Genomic DNA, 13,451 nt, shown 5'->3' with positions numbered 1-13,451 from the left:
GTCTCGGATCCACCTCCCGACCTGTTCTCCATAACCCTTTAACTCATTTTTAAAATCAGAAATATACCTATCTCCTTCTTGAAACCAATGACTCAGACTCTACCCTGCTATGGTAGAGCTCCACAAATTCACCCCCTCTGAGAAGTAGTTCCTCCTCATCTCAGCTTTAAATCTACCACCTCTCAACCTATACCCCTGACCTCTTGTTCTAGATTTCCCCACAAGGGGAAACATTTGGCCTATGTTTATTTTATCAATCTCTTAGTATTTTATGTATCTCGATCAGATCCCCTCTCACCCTTTTAAACTCCAGCGAGTATGAACCCAAACTGTTTAATCTCTCCAGTCAATCGCCCCAGTTTAATCTCTTCAGTCAAAGTGTAAGATGTTGGAACAAGCACAAGGGACTGAATGGCCTACTCCTATAAATCCTCTGCTCCCATATCTGACAGCTTCCTTGCTTCTTGTTTCCTCCACTCATTCACTGCTCCTGTCCTCTGCAACCCCCAGTAGTTTCCTTTGCTTTCACACCTCCCTTCCTGCTTTAAAAATCCTTCTTCAACCATACTACTGACCAATCTCTCGATCTTTTTTCTCCCTTACTGCCATGCAGTGCATTTCTTTCCTTCAAGCGAACCATTTGAAAATGCTTCCCTGGGAAACAAAGATTAAGACAGAAATGTAAGGAGCAGTTATAGAAATTAAGTGACATTACATTTACGAATGACACATCCAAACTAGCAGGACATGGATGTGATTAGGGGAAAGACACAAAGCTTGATTTTCAACATCCAAGCAAAATGTTCAAAAGGATGCTTGGAAATTTTCCACACACAGCTTCTTAGTATCTCCCATGTCAAGAATGGAAGGCAGCCGGATACTTTCACCGTATCCAATGCACTTTACCTCCAAAGGTAAAGAAATCTATTTGAAAGTTCCACTTACGTTCAGAGAATTAGGCTATTACTATAAAAACTATATTTCAAGCAGTAGCATCACAAACTTTTCAGTGCACTCCTTCAAGTTGCTTTATTGCAACCAAGGAGCAAAACAGTGTAAAATTTTAACAAAATTAGACATCAAAACATAAAATACCCAAGCTCTGGATTCTGGATGTTCTAAGAAAGAAATTGAAGCCTATATGATTAAGAAATTATCATTGCTAAAATAGATTTGAAAATAGCATTCACAAATTAAGTTAAATGATTTAATTTCCAAAAACACAAAATAGAATTTAAGTGACGTGTTTCTCTTTGGTAGGGCATAAAGGAAAAATATGCCAGCATTAATGAAATGCATATTAAAAAAAAAAAACTGGTGCTGGCATTGGAAGGGATAAAAAAACAAAATGCAAGACTTCATACCTAGATTTGCCAGATCATATATAATTACATGCAATTAGCACGGTGGCACAGTGGTGAGCACTAGTGACTCACAGCACCAGGGACCTCGGTTTGATTCCCGGCTTGGGTTACTGTCTGTGCGGAGTCTGCATGTTGCCCCCTGTGTCTGCATAGGTTTCCTCCGGGTGCCCCGGTTTCCGCCCACAGCCCAAAAATGTGCAGGTTAAGTGCATTGACCATGCTAAATTCTCCTTCAGTGTACCCGAACAGATGCCGGAGTGTGGCGACTAGGGGATTTTCACAGTAACTTCATTGCAGTATTAATGTAAGCCTACTTGTGACTAATAAACTTTAACCTACAAGAAATGAATTACATACCTATAATTCCTCTGCTGCTGGAATTAACATCCAGTCTCTTTTTTGCTGCCAATGAGTGGACAGTTCCAACCTAATTCCCAGAGAATCTGGCTGCACTCATTGAGTGTCTATTCCAAAAATTGAGAGATGAACTGAAAATTAATGCAATGTTCAGACATAAGAGCATCTGTTTGGGCCATTGTTTCTGTGGCCTTGGAAATCAGTTGCACTTGTATAGAGGGAAAGTCTAATTCCAATACGTGTATTATGAGGCTGTAACACAAACTCAGGCTTCAAATGACTCCTTTGCATTTACAAAGAAATCTGAATCCTGAGCTCGTGTTACAGGACTGTTTATAGTTTCATTGCTCTTCAAAGCCAGCCATTATTCAATCTAGTTTTGAATGGTGGCACTGATTTTTATCTTATGTTGTCAATGGGAATCAAAACGTGGGCGCATATAGATCGTAGCAAATAGAACTAAATAAAACACTTCAGAAGCTCTTCTGCACAGTTTTGCTTCTAGTGTCAGACTTTTAAGGACAGGATTCTAGAACAAGCTTTTGCAACAACATTGTTGGTTTTTTGTACTGCTGAAACATGTACCATTTTTCCATAAAACCGAGTCTCACACTCTCAAAAAAGTAGCCAGAGGCTGGCCTGATTAGCCAAAACTTACTTCTGTGCATTTCAGCACTGCATTGGCAGAGCAAGCTCCAATGGCCAGCTCCTTCTCCCTTAAAGAACCCGTACAGTGCAGGAGGCCATTTGGCCCATTTTGTCTGCACTGACTCTCGGACAGAGTACCACATCCAGGTCCTATTCCCGTAACTCCACATATTTACCCCGCTAATTCCCCTAACCTACACATCTTGGGACACTAAGGCACAATTTAGCATAGCTAATCCACCTAACGTGCACAGCTTGACTGTAGGAGGAGACTGGAGCACCCAGAGGAAACCCGCTCAGACATGGGGAGAACGTGCAAACTCTGTACATTCACCCAAGGCTGGAATTGTATCAGGGTTTCTGCCACTGAGAGGTAGCAGTGCTAACCACTGTGCCACCGTGCTACCTATATGCAATGAACCATCACAAACACGATCTTCCAACAAGAAAACAAACTGAAAACAACATGGATACACCCGATTCAAAAAACTGGCATATGATAGACTACATTATTGTACCTCGGAGGTCTCAAGGGTGTGTGCTCTATTCGCTCCCTTAGAGGTGCAGAATGTTGGTCTGACCTAGGGCTTATCAGGAGCATTGTCTCTCTAAAGGTAAAACCTGAGATATTTCAGCACAGAGTCAAGCCACAAAGGAAGCTTGATGCAACTATTCTTAAAGACAAGAACTGGGACACAAACTAGCCGCAGGAATTGTTGATATGCTGGAGGACAATATTGCCATTGAAAATTTTTGGAAAAGGCTAAAGTATATAACTTACAGCACAACACCCGAGGTTCTGGGATTTGTTACAACCAAGACTAGTTGGACAATGACCAAGACATAGGTAAGCTATGACGCTCACAGATCTTACATATCCGACAAGAAATCACTGGCAAGGAATGCCAGATACCATCGCACAAAACACATGCTGCAGGCCAAACTAAAAAAAAACACAGATGGTGGAAAAGCAAAGTTGATAAGCTTCAAACAGTTGCCAATAAAAATGGCCTGAAGGCTCTACATGAAGGTTTGTGATCTGTGGCCCCCAAAACCAACGGTGTGACACCCATCCTCTCAGCAGAAGGCAAACAGCACCTAACAAACAGACATGAGATCCCCTCTCAATAGGCAGAGCACATTAATTACCTAAGCCAACAATCCAGTATGCAATGATACTATGGAATCACTGCCACAACACCAAACTCAGATTGTTCTCGAGCCTTCTCAGGCAGAAGTCACAAAGGCCATAAAGTAGTTTTTAAACGTGCAAGTCACCAAGAAAGAATAGCATCCCACCTGATGCATTCAAGTGTGGAGGGACTCATGCCTAGGAAAGTCACTAGTCTTTTCAGCCTTACCTGGAACTAGGGCACATTGCCCCATGCCTACAAGGTTGCCATCATAATTCATATCTACAAGCTGAAAAAGAGCAAGTCCGTCTGTGATGAGCATTGCAGAATATAATTCTTTCAACAGCAGGAAAATTTCTGACAAGGTTATTCTTAATTGGATGTTCACTCATCCCATTTACTCTGCATGCCCAGGATCAAAGTGTGACTTCTGCGCAGGACAGAGAAGAGTAGACAGGATCAAGTTCAAGAAAGGTCCCGCAAACAGAATGAGGACTTCTACATGGTGCTTATTGATTGGACCAAAACTTTTGGCACAGTAAACTGAGAAGGCTCTATACAAATATGGCTGTCTTGAAAAGAAGATCAATGCCATTCACTCATTTCACATGGCGAGATGGTCAGTGTGGTGCAAAGTGGTAAGTCATCAGATACCATTCCTGTCACCAATGGCACAAAGCAGGACTGTGTATAGGTTCAAACACTGTTTGCCATATACTTCTTGGTCATGCTTCAGTATGGTCATGCTCAAAGACCTTGACACAGGAGCACACATTCAATTCAGGACAGCAATCTCTTCAATTTGCAAAGGCACACAAAGGTTACTGAACAGTTACTGAGTGAACTTGCAGACAACTGCACTCTCACAGCAGATACTCGTGAAATCATTTAGCTGCTTTAGGCTGCCCAACAGCCAGCGGGAGACAGAGGAACAGATATGTAGGCAGATTTTGGCAAAGTGTAAAAATAACAGGGTTGTTGTGGTGGAAGATTTTAACTTCCCCTATATTGACTGGGACTCACTTAGTGCTAGGGGTGTGGATGGGGCAGAGTTTGTAAGGTGCATCCAGGAGGGCTTCTTGAGCTGTATGTAGATAATCCAACTGGGGAAGGGGCCATACTGGACCTGGTATTGGGGAATGAGCCCGGCCAGGTGGTCAACGTTTCAGAAGGGGAACAGTTCAGGAACAGTGATCACAACTCAGTAAGCTTTAAGGTGCTGATGAATAAAATGCAGTCCTCAAGTGAAGGTGCTAAATTGGGGGAAGGCTAATTACAACAATATTAGGCAGGAACTGAAGAATGTAGATTGGGACAGATGTTTGAGGGCAAATCCACATCTGGCATGTGGGAGGCTTTCAAGTGTAAGTTGATAGGGATTCAGGACTGGCACATTCCTGTAAGGTTGAAGGATAAGTATGGCAAGTTTTGGGAACCTTGGATAGTGAGAGATATTGTGAGCCTAGTCAAAAAGAAAAAAGAAGCATTTGTCAAAGCTAGGAGGCTGGGAACACACGAAACAAGTATGGAATACAAGGAAAGTAGAAAGAAACTTAAGTAAGGAGTAAGAAGGGCTAAAAGGGGTCATGAAAAGTAATTGGCCAGCAGGATTAAGGAAAATCCCAAGGCTTTTTATACATATATAAAGAGCAAGAGGGTAGCCAGGGAGAGGGTTGGCCCACTTAAGGACAGGGGAGGAAATCTATGCATGGAGCCAGAGGAAATGGGCAAAGTATTAAATGAGTCCTTTGCATCCGTATTCACCAAAGAGAAGAACTTGGTGGCTGATGAGTCTGAGAAAGGGTGTGTAGTTTGAGTCATGTTGAGATCAAAAAGGTGGTGGTATTGGGGTTCTTGAGAAACATTAAGGTAGACAGGTCCTCACGGCCTGATGGGATATACTGAAAGTAGTAAGGGAGGAAATTGCTGGGGCCTTGAGAGAAATCTTTGTATCTTCACTGGCTACAGGGGAGGTCCCAGAGGATTGGAGAATAGCCAATGTTGTTCCTTTGTTTAAGCAAGAATAATCCAGGTAATTACAGGCTGGTGAGTCTGACGTCAGTGGTAGGGAAATTATTGGAGAGGATTCTTCGAGGCAGGATTTATTCCCACTTGGAAATAAGTGGACGTATTAGTGAGAGGCAACATGGTTTTGTGAAGGGGAGGTCGTGTTTCATGAACTTGATCGAGCTTTTTGAGGAAGTGACGAAGGTGATTGATGAGGGTAGGGCAGTGGATGTTGTCTACATGGACTTCAGTAAGGCCTTTGACAAGGTCCCTCATGGCAGACTGGTGCAGAAGGTGAAGTTGAATGGGATCAGAGGTGAGCTGGCAAGGTGGATACAGGACTGGCTCAGTCATAGAAGACAGAGGGTAGTAGTGGAAGGGTGCGTTTCTGAATGGAGGGCTGTGATAAGTAGCATTCCTCAGTGCTGGGACCTTTGCTGTTTGTAATATATATATATAAAAATGATTTGGAGGAAAATAACTGGTTTGATTAGCAAGTTTGTGGACGACGCAAAGGTTGGTGGATTTGCGGATAGCGATGAGGGCCAGAGGATACAGCAGGACATGGATCTGTTGGAAACTTGGGCGGAGAGATGGCAGATGGAGTTTAATCCGGACAAATGTGAGGTAATGAATTTTGGAAGGAAATATACAGTAAATGGCAGAACCTTTAAGAGTATTGATAGGCAGAGGGATCTGGGTGTACAAGTACACAGGCCACTGAAAGTGACAACGCAGGTGGAGAAGGTAGTCAAGACGACAGACTGCATGCTTGCCTTCATCGGCCGGGGCATTGAGTTTAAAAATTGGCAAGTCATGTTGCAGCTTTGTAGAACCTTAGTTAGGCCGCACTTGGAATATAGTGTTCAATTCTGGATGCCACACTACCAGAAGGATGTGGAGGCTTTGGAGAGGGTACAGAAAACATTTATCAGGATGTTGCCTGGTATGGAGGGCATTAGCTATGAGAGGTTGGAGAAACTTGGTTTGTTCTCACTGGAACGATGGGAGGTTGAGGGGTGGCCTGATAGAATTCTACAAGATTATGAGGGGCATGGACAGAGTGGATAGTCAGAAGCTTTTCCTCCCCCCAAGGTGAAAGAGCCAATTACTAGGGGGCATAGGTTTAAGGCGCAAGGGGTAAGGTTTAAAGGAGATGAACGAGGCAAGTTCTTTTTTTACACTGAGGGTGGTGGGTGCCTGGAACTCGCTGCTGGGGAGGTTCTGGAAGCAGATACGATAGTGATATTTAAGGGGTATCTTGACAAATACATGAATAGGATGGGAATAGAGAGATATGGTCCCCGTAAGGGTAGGGGTTTTAGTTCAGTCGGGCAGCATGGTCGGTGCAGGCTTGGAGGGCCAAAGGGCCTGTTCCTGTGCAGTAATTTTCTTTGTTCTTTGCTTGTTGATCACCTTGCCCAGAACACCAGCCTGACAGCAAGTCTGAAGATGACATATCTTGCATCAACCCACCCTGAGCCACAGACTGAAAGACCCTACAGTCACAAACAACTCATCTCTCCATTCTGTACAGAAGTTTTGTAATCTTGGAAGTATCCTCTTGTTGAATGATGAAATCAACCATCGCCTCGCAAAGGTAAGCTCAGCGTTTGGTAAATTCATCTCTCACGCTTTGGAAAGAGCACGTGTTTGCTGCTGAACAAAGATCAAAGTCTACCAGGTTGGTTCTTGCATCACTTTTTACGTGCAAGATGCCTACTGGCATCAGGCAAAGCAACTAGAAGCATTCATCTACGCTGTCTGTGATTTATTTCTTACATCAGATGGCAAGACAAAATCCCCAACACAGGAGTTTTTGCATAGTGCTGCATACCTGGCATTGCCAGTATGCTCATCAGGGCTCAGTTTCACTGGGTTGGTCATGTGATTCACACGGCATATTCCTGCATACCAAAGGCAGTACTTTCCAGCCAGCTAAGCACAGGAACTCATACCGCAGAACACGCTAAACTTAGATATGAAGACAATCTGAATGCCAACTTCAGAGATCGCAAGCTGGATCCCAATACGTGGGGGAAAAAAACCTTGGAGAGACTCAAATGGAAAATTCTCCATCATCAGGAAATATTGTCGTCAACAGTCAAGTGCCTTCAGGACAATCAAGTGTGCTGCAAAGCCAATGCTTCACCCATCCCTCCAACACTGACTTCATAGGCAGTGTTTGCAATTGGTTACACAGATTAAGGCTTGGCCTAACCTGATACCAGATAGCAAAACCGAGACTGCAAATCATTTTTTTTTTGCATTTAGAGAACTTTTGAAGCGATGGGAGAATCCATCATCGCCTTCCAATGTTGGTTTTCACCCCAGCACCAATACTATTACTGCTCTGCAAAATTTCTAAAACACGCACAGCAATATTTCTTTGAAAGAACATTTTATTAATACGGTGCTTGTCTACTCGATTTACATTTTCAAATAATTACATTGAATTCTAAATCACTAAGGTGCATCAATAAATCAACAATTTATTATAAAAACATTTGGGGAAAAACTGATTGCATTCGATGAAAAATTCAAAAGAGTGATTTCTGCATGAAAACACTCATAAGGCTACAAACAAAGTGTGCATCTGTATTGTTTAAAACCATTTTCCTTCTAAATACAGCATACGTCACTGTTATACAGGTCATAATACAACTAAATTCTTAAAATTTACACAGTCAGAAAGATTTGTTTTCAATATTTGTCAAAAAGAAATAGTGCTAAGCACTTGAGTACTGAGGGAATTAATCACCAGATTTTCAAAGCAACTTAAGCCTCTGCAGTTGCTGCCCCACCCCTTGATAAACAAAAAAAAGTATTCATGGATTGTTAAAAAATGAACCTCTTGGTCGCTATGGGGTGAGGAAGGAAGAGGGGAAAAAATCCAATTAAATAATTAATTATGACACTAATGCACAAGACTTGGTACTGTTGTGAACTGATGATTGTATTTCAGGTCTGGGTACCTTCCAAAAACTGTTTGTGCCAAGTATAGGAGGACAGTATTTTTACTTCGGAATAACTTGATGATATAAAAGCTCTTGTGTCAGGAGTAATGATATCTGTTGCTATAAAATTTGGTATTAGAAATTCAAAGTCCTCAGCACTCAGGATGCTCTTCAGTAAAAGAACAAATAACAAAATACAGCTGAACTTAGGAAATGCAATTATATACAAACCACAGCATGTTGAACAGTTGTAAAAATGTGGTAATTTTTGGTATTTTATTGAATCACACCAACACAGAGAAGTAATTTTCTGTTTCAGACAATCCCTTAGGAGGGCAGCCTCTAGTCGACTACTGATGCTGTTGAAGGACGACTGTGAACATTTTTTGGCATAATATTTACTTTCTTCTATTCCCAAGAAAATGCTACTTTCAAAGTGAGCATACATTGCAAAACAATCTAGTACAAACCTTCAATTCAGAAAGGCAAATAGCTGTTAATTTATGTCAGGAACATATTGTAGGATTGGTTAATAATCACATTGATCTTAGGAAGAATAATGAAGTAAAACAACGGTATGATTTAAGTAGTTAGTCCAGTAAATAGAATCATACTACAGTATGTTGGTAAGGCAATAATTTGCTCCAGTGCATTTGACGAAAATTGATAAGACTTAATTAGGCATGTTTAAAATTCATGACCGAGGGCCCCCAAAGTTAATGTCATGACAGAAGTGAAGATACTGGGAAGAGCAGAAACTCTTCAGCTAGTTGTAACAATGTCAAACATAGACAATTAAATATGTATTTGACAAAAATACAATTATTAGAACCCTCACTGGATTTGTAGCTCTTAATGAGGCAGCGTGAGTACAAGGGGAGTGCTCCTGTTAAGATGATTTATTAACTTTTAGCATCCAAAGTTGTACAAAAAGGCACAGAATACTGATAATAAGTTAAAATTTGAAACAATTGTCCCTCTGATAAATATTGGAGTGCAATAAAGGTTTGGAGTTACAGGATACAATTTTCTCCCTTTTAAATGACTGGTGCAAATATCAACTATTCTTTAGCACCACAAACTTCCTTGTGCAAGCAAAGACCCTCTGACTTTCTGACTGTGAAATTCGTCATCCTCAGGGCTATTTCACCTCTGCCCTTCTCCATGCAGGATCAATTTTGAGTTTAGACCATCAAAGGAGCCAGAAAGCTGAAGAAAATGGGATGAATACACACACCACTTTCCAGTTGAAAATTGACCCAAAAGGGAAACAGAATTTACATCATTAAGGATAGATTTTGCTCTTCAGTTCCAGAATATAATAACTTAGCAGGATGGAACACCCAATTGCAAAATTGGACGCAAATTGCCCACCATTTTATTTTAATGGTGTAAAAAAGTGTGATAAACCGATATTCAATTTTGTGATAAGGCCTCTATCCTGCCAAGTTCTTGCGTCTGATGCTGAAGTCTAATCTTTCACACTGCAGATTTTTTACAACGTCTCACCCTCTTTGCTGCATTCTTTATTGCCCAATGTATCTGGGTAATACTTTAAAATCCAGTTGAGCAGTTAATTAATTTGAAGACATTTCAGAAGATAGGATTCTGCGGGTTAGTTCACATTTTCTCTCAAGGCTCAAGACGGAATAGAGATTAGAGTGATGTTACAGTTATAAAAAGTCTAAGCACTTTGACATAATTTAATCTCGAAAGACCAAAGGTGTCTAAATAAGTGTTACAATTTAGAATGAAAAAGCCTCCATTCCAGGTCAACCACATTTACTGCATGTGACCCTTTAATTTCTGGAACCTTCGAACCATGTCCTCACACATAGGCCTGGGAACAACTTACTCATCACAGCAAATGCATAACAACTTAGCTCTTTAAACTGGTCAAGAGCAGGGCAACTGGAATTCTGCATATTTCACTTTCTACAGTTTAAGATCTACAAGTCCTGAGTTTTTCTAATAAAATTTGCATTAAAAAATTAGACTTACTGTTTTGCAGTTATATTAGATCAGCTGAGCAGAATGTAACCTCTAGGCGATTATTTATCCATTGCAAAAGATAATTTAAAAAAGCACAAAACAACTGCCTCTGTTAAATGGCCAGTGACACTAGTTCATTAGGTTAGTATCAATGCAGAGGCAATATATTCCCTTCTTTATCTAATCTTGGGTCTCTCATGGCACACACCACCCCTGGTCAAGTACAGAAAGTTAACCTGCATTCGAGCATTAACCAATACCTGTTTGATAACTGGATGGTAGAAAGTGCACAAGACTTCGCTCCATACCCCACAGCCAATTTGCTTTCCTCCCCCGTGGGGTAGACCAGCTAGCTATTGTTCTAAACAACTTGTACGGTCCAATGCAGAAATATAAATTTACATCCAGTTGCTCCATGATAGACTGCACTGGGCCACCCATGTGCTCACTTCCATAATGCCCAAAGTATGTCTATTCTAATAGGGCTGCAGTGCCCACATTAGTGCAATATACAAGATGTGTGAGATAATTCACAAAGCAGCAGTCAGATGCATTTCCTGAAATACTGCCCAAGCTGTAAAGCATTATTGAAAAAGGCCAACTGTTAAAGCATTGGATCATTTCACTAAATGTAAAAGTTTTGCTTGTTCCTACACTAAAGATTTCATTAAGTAAATATTGGGTAACAGCTTCGGGGATGTGGCGCCTTGTTCCACAGATCTCAATAATCTCCATGGAATTCATCTAAATGCTCTGCAAATTTCCAACTGACCTATGTACTGAACAAGCATGTGTTTAGTCAAATTGCACTTAGTTAGTTAAAAAAATTATAAATTTGTACCTACACGCAGATAGGATAATATGTACATACCAAGAAGCAAAATGTCTAAAAGAACAAAGAGGGAGCGTTCGAACTTATGGGCTAAACAGTAAAAAAAACGCAAATAAAAAAGTCTTATCATACAATTCCCTTCATCCTTTTTTCCCCCCGCAAATCAATTTAAAATTACATCTCATAATGTTTAAGCTCAAAATACGTTTTGTTCCAGCCTCATTCATTACCCCCTTCAAATGAAAATACACTTCAGTGAACAAACCTGTCCTAATAAAACTGTTTACAGAATAAAATTCAAATGACACATGAATAGCAGCAGTATGAGAGCAAGCTTGACCACTAGAATTACTGGTTGTTTAGACATGAACACAAATTGCAAACTTGATGTACTTTGCTTCTTTATTTAAAAAAGAGCTTAACGATGGTGTTAACCTTGAATTCAGCTCACTAAGAGGGCAACGTGACGCTCAGCAAATAAACATAGTTTTTGGATTCAGCTCATCACCTACTTCCACCCACCATTCCTTCAAAATATTACATGCGCCAGTAATTTCTACTTGGCCCGTCAGTCAAGCTTCCTCCCCTGCCCATCCCACATTCATTCCCTTCATAAACCGAAATGCTTTTGTAAACAAGTCCTCCGGAGTACAGATGGAAGCTTCTGCCTCCGGTAGGAAAAGCAGCTGACAGCAAGTACTCCTGGCAGCATTGCAGCACACGGGCTCATCAAGAGCTTGGATAGAAATTGCCTCCATTCAGGAGATAATATGCAGAATGAGACTCAATATATTGACAAAGTATTAGTTTGATTTGTTACTGGGATTCTCATTTATGTGCACTGTCCCATTCTTCAGCATTTAAAACCATGGACAGTTAATTCCAGAGAAACCATTTACCTGTAACTTTTCACTTGCTGCAGACGCCTTCAGTTTGCTATCCAAGTACCCTTACATATTAAAGTTGTGCTTATTATGGAGGATAGACAATATTTTTCAGCACCTCTTTAAACTTTGCACCTAAGTTTTTAATCCTGAATGTTATCAAATACAGTAGTAGAAAATTGCATTATGTTAAGTAATCATTCTAGTGAGTGTCTTGGCTTTGATCTGACTTCAATAAGGCTCAAGTTGTAAATATGAAATAAACATGCAGGATTTCAAACTGGTCATTTTTCTGTGCTAGTTTAAAGAGTGTGCCACAACTTTACCAAAACATACTAAAATTTATAAATACTGTATATATATATATATAGACATCTCTTTCTCTCTTGTGAAACAACATATTATAGAAAGGTGTGCAACATAACACTTCAAAGTGATAGGATCCTTAATCCATTTTGATTAGTATCTGCTCTTTAGAAAGATCAGCATACTGAAACTTGGCCATATCATCTACAATCCATGTACACACTACACATGTCAAGTACAAATAGTCCGAAAAAGAGGACTCGAGCTCGATTAGAATTGGGGTTGATCATCTTTTGCACAAACCCCGTCTGCAACAGGACCTTTTCACCTTAACAACCAGTAAGAAGCACTATCACTGCACCTTGATTCTTAAGGCTCAGGTTTGTCTAAGCAAAGCTTCCTCCACAGAACGAGACAGATTATGGAAACAGCCTCCCCATTCACAATTGTGAGGTGGAGCTGTTGAACAAGGGTAAAACTGCATTTATTATTTATATACACAAAGCTGGAGGCATTTAACATTTACATCTATGCCCATCAGTGTTTGTTATCCCAAAACTAAGGATCAACAAGGAAAATGAACACAATTGTTACAGCCCAACATGGGAGCAGTAAATAGGTAGTCTGTGCAGACCATTCCAAGCTGCAGAAGTAGCTGGGTCCTTGATAATGCATTTCCATAACATTTCAGCTTCTTCACTCTCAGAACACATTTGCAGTGCTGCATGTGTAACGTTTGGCTGTGTTTCCCAGTAAAAAAAAGTAATTAAAAGGCATTTCTGTACATTAACAGCACTACCTCTTGAAAAGTTTGTAGCAGTTTACTGTCCTGCACTCATGCTGGAGTTGGCACTGCTGCAACTCTCTTCGTACGTTGGGGGAGGATCTGTTAAAAGACAAAACATTAAATTATCCATCAAATCTGCAAACAGATGGTTCAGTTTTTGTTTAATGAGAAAACGTATTTATTG

At 40.6% G+C, this 13,451-nt stretch overlaps 1 protein-coding gene across 3 annotated transcripts in view; it reads right to left on the bottom strand.

Annotated features, from left to right (window-relative positions):
• Positions 1-7,906: 7,906 nt before the first annotated feature.
• Positions 7,907-13,451, bottom strand: part of arrdc1b (arrestin domain containing 1b) — a 59,354-nt gene continuing 53,809 nt past the window's right edge. For all 3 annotated transcript variants that reach the window (XM_078226624.1, XM_078226625.1, XM_078226626.1), the window contains exon 8: positions 7,907-13,366. In XM_078226624.1, coding sequence (XP_078082750.1) covers positions 13,302-13,366 — 65 coding nt within the window. In that variant the 3' untranslated portion in view covers positions 7,907-13,301. The remainder of the gene's footprint in view (positions 13,367-13,451) is intronic.

Source organism: Mustelus asterias, chromosome 13, assembly GCF_964213995.1.
Source record: "Mustelus asterias chromosome 13, sMusAst1.hap1.1, whole genome shotgun sequence".
NCBI lineage: Eukaryota > Metazoa > Chordata > Chondrichthyes > Carcharhiniformes > Triakidae > Mustelus > Mustelus asterias.
Note: the sequence above shows the minus strand (reverse complement) of the source record. Positions and strands in the feature narration are given on the sequence as shown.